The sequence below is a fragment of the Rhizopus microsporus genome, assembly GCF_002708625.1.
Source record: "Rhizopus microsporus ATCC 52813 unplaced genomic scaffold scaffold_8, whole genome shotgun sequence".
NCBI classification, from domain to species: Eukaryota; Fungi; Mucoromycota; class Mucoromycetes; order Mucorales; family Rhizopodaceae; genus Rhizopus; species Rhizopus microsporus.
The window spans coordinates 722,731-732,529 of NW_019671923.1; the positions used below are offsets into that span (position 1 = coordinate 722,731).

Sequence of the window (9,799 nt, forward strand, 5' to 3'; positions counted from 1 at the left end):
ATACATATATCATTATTAAATGCCAATTGTGGATTTTTTCACCTTTTGTATAAATTCTTTGCTAAAAGCTAGCTTGCTTGATTTCATCTGTGCTTTATTTGATGTAGTATCTGTCGACTGTCTCAATCTTTCAGCAATCGGATCTTGCACCGGTGAAGGAATGAAGGGAGATCCGATGATTATTTCGTTTTCAGCGCTTGATGGGAAGGAAAGTAGATCTTCTTCATTCAATTGAGGATCAAGATCATCCATGGGGTCGATGATAGAAAGGGGTGATATGGTTGTTGACAATTGGTATCTTTCCTTCATCTTGAGTATACTATCTTCATAGCTGAATATATTAGGACTATGGTAGGCATCAAAAGCCATCTCCTGCCATGGCGTCACTTCGGGTATCTTTTTTGAAGGAGTCATGTAGAGCTTGGGTGTAGGTGAAGCCGATGGAAATATCACCGGAGAAGATCGATTGAAGCTCGATGGTTTGATGATGCTTGACATTTGTTTTATTTTTTCTTGCCGTAAAGAATGAAAGGGAAAAAAGAAGAAAAGAAAGGAGCGATCGTTTTATAGAATGCACAATGCAAGTGATCATATGAGAACTGGATTGAACGACGGTGGTACCTTTCTTCAAGTAAGAAACGGTACCATCTCATGTCGTACACATATACTCGCATTTGCTTTGGATGTTATTCCGACTTATCAGGGAAACAATGAAAACGCTGAGGATAGATGATTGATGTCGACGATGTACAATCACATGACCATATCCTCATCGGCTCTTTGCTATTTGTTCGCTCACATGTAAAATTGATTATAATGATGCTCCAGTCTAGTACAATGTGATACATGATAGAATGTAATGGTGATATCAAACATCTTTACTATCTTCTGTTTCAATCAATCGTAGGACAAAAGAGAAACTTTATTCCAATATAAACATTGTATCCAAACAAACAAACAAACAATTGCCATTGTTTGTCACGGAGATCGACTGCTTTTGAGTCTAAACCGTATTACAAGAGCCTGGAATGATCACATATGTATATATTAGTTTATATTTCCGTATCCTAAAGTTTCACCATAAAGCAAGCTTATAAACACACACATGATGAAACTAGATTCAATAGATATATAAAACTAGTTTGATATATAAATAAATAAGAAGGGGGTTACACTTTATGTATACATATTTAAAACGCGTTTCAGAAAATACATCTTTTTATTATTACAGAGTTATGTTCATCCAGACTTGATATTGCTTTTATTTTTATACATTAGCCGAGGTATATATCGCACGTTGTAGACACGTTTCCTTTAAATGACGTAAATGCAAGCTTAAAAAGTTTATTTTTGAAGGGGGTGTTGGCAGTTAGGGATCAAGACTGACTGTGATATGTTTGTGACTCAAGATATTCAGACCAGCTTATGAGACCACTATGAAGAATATAAGAAATAAAGTTTATAAAAGCAAAAAGAGCAACTTACTCTCCATTGAGATCGTCTTCCTCCAAGACATGGTCAACCATTTCAGTTATTTCATCAAGCGATAAATATTTCGAGACATCTTCATCATGACCGAAATCTGTAAAAGCTTGTCTTAGTTCGTGACCGTCCAAGAAACCGTCACCGTTTTGGTCATGGATTAAGAATAGATAATAGACCATATCTTCATCCTTTAAATCAGGTAAAGGTTGATCAGTATTATTAGATAATGCATTCAAATGCTCTTGAATGTGTCTATTATTGCGTGTTAATTACATAATCATATCAAATAGTTTGCATTACGCTTTATTATGCTTTTGTTCACCATAATTTGAATGCTCTTGTTTATTTTTAAAATCAATACCAAATACGAAAGTTATTGTAAACAACCATAATAACAAGAATTTCATCTTGAAAAAGGGAAAAAGAGATACACAGACACAGAACAAGAGAGAGAAGTGAGATTGAATCAATTCATTCCCCGATATGAGCTCTATTGCCATGGTAATAAAAACATTCTATTATAGTAAGCAAGATGATATGCATTTTACTTGTAGAGAGGGAATATGCAATAAAACAGGCATCTTGTCATTGAACTATCTTTAGTTTCGTCTTTGTCAATATGAATGTCTAACATACTTATTCCAATCTTGGTAGACTCCGTCTCGTCTTCTCCGATGTGGTAGGCTTTTCCATAAGTGTACAGAAAAACGTGCCCTGAAAACAGCATTTTTTTTTTTAAAGGTTATCTTTATTGGTAGTAAAAGAAGAAAATGCCGACTAGCTTCATTAAACACCGTTTATATCATCAAACATTGTGCTTTACCCTTTCTTCTTCAAGCATATCCCATATAAACCATATACGCCTCTTTATATTTTTGTTGTAGCCCTTTTTACATTTATACATTACATTATCGAAACATGAAAAAGGATACAGCCTTGTTTCTATTGCCGTGTTTGGGGCATAACGGTCTACTTCTGCGTTTAATGTGTCATTGCTCGGTAATAGTGTATAATGCCGTACACTGTAAGGGCATAAATTGCATAAATTTTAACAGGTGTCAAGATTCTGTTTTTGATTTCTGCCCGCGCAATATATATATTTTATTCTGGCGATCATGACGTAAGGTTTGGTTAGCTTTACCAGGGATATAAAAATAAAAGCAGTGGGCAATAGATATATCCGCTGTTGTTATTGTCTTGTGAAAAGAAGATTTACTACAAATGACTTGGTTAGGTTTTGAATCTAATGAAGCAATTGAGACTGAGGAGCCACAGGTGATAACAATAAGATAATAAAAAAAGAGAAAGATAAATAAAAACATTATAAAGTTATGCATAATGAAATCTTTTGTGTAATTTAGTTATTTTAGACGTTACTTTTCAAGGTTAAATAATAACAACGTCAAACGATCTTCTTTAACACATACAAGTGTCTCTATATTTTCAAGATATAAAAGGAAACCATAAAACATTTCTATATATAGATCCCAAAAAGTTAATCCATATAAGTCACAAATAACAAATGTCGAAATCATAGAGAGTATCGTATAAAAAGGTTTATTGTCACTGTCTATTTTTTTCTTCTTCTTTCCCTCTTTTCCTTTATTTAAGATATGCACCAGCCAACATCTAATACATCTACAAAAAAGAAGCATATGAAAATATTCAATATGCTATTTACAAAACAAAAACATGGAATAGACGCATACTTTCATGAAGGTAGAACATAGGGTCAATAAATGTATATGTATTGACATACTATAGGAATATTTGGTGTTCCATTATGTGATGCTGCTAAATCAGGCTCATTTCTTTGGGATCTTTGTGTGCCTGATCCAGTCTATCTATGCTTTCTTGAGATATGCAAAAGAGGTAAGTCAAGTATTATCTCGTAGACATATAACAAACAGAGTCAATAGGCCTCGGCACAGAGGGATTGTTTCGTCTATCGGGTGCAACAGCAGAGGTTGTATCACTTGAAAACAAGATCAATATGTGTACAGCAGAAGAAAGAAAGCTGATTGATTTATCTCACTATGACATTCATACACTCACCAGCCTTGTCAAAAAATATTTGCGTGAATTACCTGAACCTGTTATTCCAAATGCATTCCATGAGGAACTACAAGCTATAGGTAGATATATTTATATATACATATATTATATATATATATATATATATATAAACATATAATCAAGTGATTAACATTATAAATATATAAATATAAAGACCTTGAACAACCCAATGCTATTCAACAAATATCTTCTATTCTCATCAAGTTACCCTTTTACAACCGACAATTAATACACGCTATTCTGATCATGGCAGGAAAAATTCAAGATCACGTCAATCGTAATATGATGTCTCCAGAAGCATTAGCCACTGTGTTTGCGCCTGTTTGTACTGGATTTGAACATTCGTTAAGAGACATGAAGATATCCACTTCGTCTACGATCTCAAACAGTAGCACGCATAGCACATTTAGAAGACATAAAAATAACATTCAAGCATCAGGTATGATTGACCAGCATATAAAGCGAAATAAACAATGGACAAATATCTGGACATCAATGATTGAACATCATGCATCGTTAATTACTATATTGGATAAACAACATTATACATTGATGGAACATAACAAGATGGGTAATGCGACTGTATCTGCTTTTAATTATCGTCGTCAGTATCATCATTATCAGAACAGAACCTTGCCTTCACCTTATTCAACCAGCCCTTCGCCTAGTCCACCTCCTGTTCCACCTAAAGATATCATTTATCCTATTCATAAAGATAATGATCCAATAGAAGGTATCCCTGTTGTCAAACCCACTATATATTCAACAGATGAAACTGCTTCCATCAAGACATCAGCACCTTCACTCTCAAAAAAAAGCTCTTTTTTTCTCTTACCAAAATCAAACACACTAAGAAAGATATTGTCGACAAGCACACTTAGATAAAATGTTATCTCTCTCTTTTATGATATTTATATGAGCTATGTAATATTTTATTGTTATTACTTTCCTTTTTATATATATATATATATGTCCTTTGTATATGCTTGTATAGTTTCCATAATGGTTAATAACATGACTCTTAAAAATAAATGCTATAATATATATGCCTCACACAATCTAAAACCAACAAGAATTACACTTTAGTTGATTATCAATCATTTATTATTAAAAGGGCAATGAATTTTGTCTTTTTGGAAGAAGAGAAGATAAATGTGGTCAACACTTATGAATAACACGTAACTGAAAAAGTTGCTAGAGACTTCATATAAATAATCTGACCTTGGCTTCTTTTCTTTGGACAAAAAAGTAAGACCAGCTATTCCCCAGCTAGGCCTAAGATTTGTTGTCTGAAATTATCATTTTTCTATCAGTGTGCGAATAATTTCTGAATAAAGTGTATGCTTGATCTTCCTGAACCATTTCTGACCCATTGTCCTTCCTTTTAAATATGCTACCTATCAAGAAGCCTCGCTCTCCTAACACAACACTCTCGTGGATCATCCGCTGGCCAATTGTATGCAGAATCCTATATGGACTCGATTATCTATATCACACTAAGCTTCCGCCTACCCCGCTCACTCATCTCGGGCAAAGATTCTTAGAATGGTTTCCCTCTTCTCTTACTCACTAGTGTATCTTACACTTGGTCCCATTCGCTCCTTCCAAAACATTTTTACCCTCGATTTCAAAAGAGCTTTTAGCCATCACTGTCCTTCCTTTCTGAACTGCCTCGGGCAGGAAAGATGTAATGTTACAATCGTGCGCCCATTAGAGGTTTTAATTAATTATAAATAAGAATCTGTTTAAACGTATGCTTGATCTTTTATTATTATATATACATATTTAAATTTAGCTACATTTGCCGAAACATGTTGAAAATATGCCACGAAAAGCATGGCCTTGCTCTTCTTCTTGTTCTTCTTGTCTATGCTGACTCATATAAGAAGGTATCGAATTTTGAGACATGAGAGAGCTTTGATAGCTATATAAATGCTCATTATGACCGGATGAGACGGTGGGCGAGAACAATCTACGCTTTTTTTCGTAAGGATCTTCTTCATCACCTGACACACTGCTGTCATCATCATCTATTATATGGGTATCATCTGTATAATCTTCTTCATTTAGCCAACATGGAGAGGGAACAAATCCACGTTCTCTCAAGAGTTGGTGTGTCCATAACAAATATAATCCTTCATCATCATTGGAACTTACAGTTGTTTGCATGCCTTCTACGTATAATGATTTAGTTTATACCAGCTGATCCTATTTCTATACCTATACGAGAACTAGACCCAATGGAACCATATCCAGGAATAGAAATATTATCTATCAACAAAAAAAAAAACGTTATTATCTTGTCATCTTCCCCTCTTTGCTCTTTTACGTACTATTTGTTTTCTCGTTATAAGAAGAAGAAGAAGGTGTTGGAGGTAAATCTAATGGTTGCTATTATAAAAGTATGAATAGAATTGAAATATGCACAGAAATAAATGACAGTTACTGTATTATGATAATACTTTCTGGTTGCAATAGCAGAATTCATGGTAAAAAAAGAGAGAAGAGAGAGAATAGAATTTAAGGGGCTGACAACTTTGTGTTTAAATAGAGACAAAAAAGGAGAAAGATCGATGATATCAGCCATCCCCTTCTCTTTATCAAATGATGATAAATGGTGTAATCATACTTCTTCTACCTTTTTTCTATGTTTGTTTGCTTTCTTGAGCATATACGCGTTCAAGATTGATTCCTCGTGTTGATTTGATTGGATATAAATTCATCGGGGTCACACTTAAGAGCAAAAGGTCATGTACACCGTCTGTACCGTCATCGGGAATTGGATCCTTCTCTGATCCAAAAGTGTAAGTAAGCATTCTCCAAGAAATTTGGGTACAGATTTCAATTTAAACAATGACGCTAAATAGCAACTTTATAATATTTTTGAATATACACTTTACAATTGTAAGCTTGAGCAAGAATGAGGTCGAGGCTTGAATAAACAAGCAAGTCGATCCTTTTTTTTTCATTTAATTGTGTCTCAGCTGAGGAACATTTGGGCAACGTTCACTGCTAAAATTACCCTACCCATGCCTTACAAGGTCCTCAAGCATGGCCATGGCGCAGATAAAGAGTTATGCCACTATGATGTAGCGGCGTTTATAAAGAAAAATGAGCTTACAAGAACAAGTAACACTTACCTTACTTTAGTTCTAAGCAAAGACATTTGTTGGTTTATCCAGATTGTTTATGCAATTAAAAAAGAAAAAGGGGGGAATTGGTGACGCACGAGTACGCGTCATCGCTTGAAAGCAAAATAAAAGCAACAAAAGCAGCGTTTTATCGTTTCCTTTTCTTTTTCATTGTAAAATAGTTCCTGAAGAACTATGAGTCCGCATTTCATCCATGCAGGTAGTTTTTAAAGTGCAGAATAAAACTTTCTCCGCCAGGCCCTCTTTGGACAGGCATTTATATGATTAGCATGTAGAGAGGCATAGTATCAATGATACGTCTATTCCCTTGGCTCTACACAAATGCATTGATAACGCCATTGATAGTATAAGCAACTATATCATGTATATTAAGGGTAATTTTGTAAAAATGCCTGTAAGATGGCTTGCACAGACTTAAAAATAAAGCAAGGGAAATCTCAATGGTAATTCTTTCAGCAGATGGCGAGAAAATAAACTGAATTCGAGTTCTTATAAGGAATATTGCTAATAATGTAAGTCGTATTTTGATAGTCTAATTATCAAGCACAAACTTATAGAGCAAAGTCGTATGGATCATTTGTTGATAGAAGTGCATACGAGGATGCTTTTAATCAGCTGTACATATGGCCATATCTGGGACATCATTGCAAGAAGCGTAACAGTCCATGCGTATTGGCCCAATTTCGAGTAGGGTCAGTTCCCCCCTCGAAAGTATGGCTAAACAATTGAGCAGCAATGGCATTTGTGTTGGCGACAAAAGCCAGTACAAATTTGACAGACTGACCATGCCTTTTTGTTTCGAGAGACTTGAGCTGTTACTTCTGGAAGCATCCGGTCACTTGAGTAATGGTAACAAGGTCGAAGTCAACGTTGACTATCATAAGGGCATTTTGGTACCCTTGCGATGCTGGCATTCGTCACAGATGGTACCGTTTTGCTTCTGTGGAAGAGTTTAGTCACATTAAAGTGTTCTTTCTGCATGATGCAAGTAATATATCGTTCTGCTAGTTGTTGTATTGAATACTAATTTTTTTCTCTTAAAATGTAAATAGGGTCCATGCTGCATCTCTGTAGCGTACGTTTCCAATCAGAATGAGTATTCGACCTTTGGAGAGAAGTATCTCTTCAAATACAACCAAATTTCAAAGACAGAAATGAATATTTGCCTAAATCGATAAAGTTCTGCTGGACAACCAAGGTAATAAGTATTTTTAAACATAAAACAAAATAACCAATATTGACAAATAGTGCCTGCTGGAAGAAGCAGCGACGAATATTGTCCAGCTCAGAGAAGAACATAGAGCAAGACTTTCAAAGGATAGGTATTCGTCAGAGCCTCCTAGTTCGCTATACGATGTTGTCAATCAAATTATTCTGAAGTTGACAATGGAGAACAACAGCGACGGATTAGGCAGCCTTGGAATCAAGCGTATATTTTGTATATTTATAATCAACTTGTTAAACCTTTACCTCAGGATAAGCCGTTCTTAATTCGTACCTATTGTACACAGTGCTTACACATCAAATGTTCCCCATCCTTTTCTCTCGAGTAGACCACTTTTTTGAGTTTCAACTTCATATAGTGACAAAGTTGCCTCCCAAATTAAAGGCAGCACCAAACAAGGGAAGCTATCGTCATCAATGACCACTTTGCTTAGATAATCAACACATAAACAATACAAGAACAAAACCATTTAGTCAATATGCTCTTATGCAAAGAACTTTTAATGTCAAAATGTCCATATTGTATTGTATGATAAAGCACATTTATTATTATATTGTTGTTGTTGTTGTTGTTGTTATGTACACACAAAAAGGTTACTAAGCAACCTCAAGTTTGGCCTTCTTTTTGATATCAGAATAACAATGTCCACATAAATGATGCATCATTTTATGGCTTCCACATACTGGACAAGTTGTAATATTCTCCTTTTGTTGTAATCCCTTGTTGGACGCACGCATACGCTTCTTGGAGTGAGAGGTCTTCTTTTTGGGCGCTGCCCATAAGAAGGCTTCTAACCAACTGGGTATTTGAAATGTATTCATGTTCACAGCTGTGTTATTGAAGCTGTTCATCAAGGATAATGTACCAAAACGAGATGTTTGGATCTTGACTGTGTTCTCTAGTACTGATGCTCTTGTACTGAATCTAACTAATGAACGTAAACTCATGGCTGATCTATGCTGTCAAACAAAACAAGAAAAAGAAAGGCCAGAAAAAAAAAATCAGTGTGACTATACATAAAATTTTTCTATTTGCAGGGGAGATTCTTGGCGCACAGCCAAATCTAAAAGAGTAACGTCAGTGATATACACTCTTTCCGGAAAGTAAATTCGCTTGTGATCGAAAATAAGTGCACCCAATGGTGAAAACAAAATTCATACTGAACAAAATGTAAATCCGTCATCACCAAGAATATTTTCGTAGTATCAGCCTTGACATCCATGGATATACTGTATTTCCAAAAAATAACGAGACTGAATGTCGTGCTTTCCAAATCTAGATGTCGTATTGAAACCGTTGTAATGTTATCAGAGTAATTACAAATACAAAAAGAATATGGCTCACTATCCCATTTGACAGTATTATTAACAGGCGGGCTGTCTTGGAGTTGAAATTAACTTAATATTAGAATAACCCTCTTTAGTCTCTTTGTAAAAGTTTAAATTCTTTTTTCGGTTTTTCCATGAAATCAGAAGAACATGTAGTCATATTTGGCAATGCATATTCTTGAGTAATCACCATGTAGATTTCTCCTATTTAATATGATTTCTTTGTTCCAGGTACCTGATCCTGAAGCTTGTTTGAAAAAGAAAAACATATAAAAACCCACTTTAATCGAGTCCTTTTTTTTGCTTCTTTACAGCAGTTATCAAATGTCCCTCTGAGTATTCAAAGATTCACCAATCAAAACTAGCCTGTCCTCATGGTTCTTGCTCTGACTCGCTTGTCCCACCCTCTTTAATTCTCGTCATCAGCGTCTCTTTTTCCAATAACCTATTGCGCTTTACTTTGCTCTTAACAACTGACCAGAATTGCTCAATTGGATTAAGTTCAGGAGAGTATGACGGTAAATAAGCATGAC

The 9,799-nt window shown here is 35.0% G+C and overlaps 5 protein-coding genes across 5 annotated transcripts; 1 reads left to right on the top strand and 4 right to left on the bottom strand.

Annotated features, from left to right (window-relative positions):
* Positions 1 to 15: 15 nt before the first annotated feature.
* RHIMIDRAFT_251612 (uncharacterized protein) lies at positions 16 to 498 on the bottom strand (the record flags this gene model as incomplete). The annotated part of the gene is made up of 1 exon (XM_023610863.1): positions 16 to 498. One exon carries the CDS (start codon positions 496 to 498, stop codon positions 16 to 18), a length of 483 nt encoding a protein of 160 aa, XP_023466386.1.
* Positions 499 to 1,168: 670 nt separating this feature from the next.
* Positions 1,169 to 2,025, bottom strand: RHIMIDRAFT_282939 (uncharacterized protein). Its single transcript, XM_023613101.1, has 3 exons — positions 1,786 to 2,025; positions 1,486 to 1,737; positions 1,169 to 1,434 (listed from the first exon to the last, which is right to left on the bottom strand). The coding sequence occupies exons 1-3, from the start codon at positions 1,890 to 1,892 to the stop codon at positions 1,377 to 1,379; spliced, it is 417 nt and encodes a 138-aa protein (XP_023466387.1). The 5' UTR covers positions 1,893 to 2,025; the 3' UTR covers positions 1,169 to 1,376.
* Positions 2,026 to 3,155: 1,130 nt separating this feature from the next.
* Positions 3,156 to 4,446, top strand: RHIMIDRAFT_237596 (RhoGAP-domain-containing protein; the record flags this gene model as incomplete). Its single annotated transcript, XM_023608784.1, has 4 exons — positions 3,156 to 3,204; positions 3,250 to 3,357; positions 3,405 to 3,620; positions 3,716 to 4,446. The coding sequence occupies 4 exons, from the start codon at positions 3,156 to 3,158 to the stop codon at positions 4,444 to 4,446; spliced, it is 1,104 nt and encodes a 367-aa protein (XP_023466388.1).
* An 837-nt stretch (positions 4,447 to 5,283) lies between these two features.
* Positions 5,284 to 6,109, bottom strand: RHIMIDRAFT_282942 (uncharacterized protein; the record flags this gene model as incomplete). Its single annotated transcript, XM_023613102.1, has 4 exons — positions 6,008 to 6,109; positions 5,895 to 5,952; positions 5,782 to 5,832; positions 5,284 to 5,735 (listed from the first exon to the last, which is right to left on the bottom strand). Coding segments are annotated over exons 1-4 (530 nt in total), but the record flags the coding sequence as incomplete, so codon positions are not given.
* A 2,382-nt stretch (positions 6,110 to 8,491) lies between these two features.
* RHIMIDRAFT_282948 (uncharacterized protein) lies at positions 8,492 to 8,939 on the bottom strand. Its single transcript, XM_023613103.1, has one exon. It carries the CDS (start codon positions 8,883 to 8,885, stop codon positions 8,535 to 8,537), a length of 351 nt encoding a protein of 116 aa, XP_023466390.1. The 5' UTR covers positions 8,886 to 8,939; the 3' UTR covers positions 8,492 to 8,534.
* Between the last annotated feature and the right edge of the window lie 860 nt (positions 8,940 to 9,799).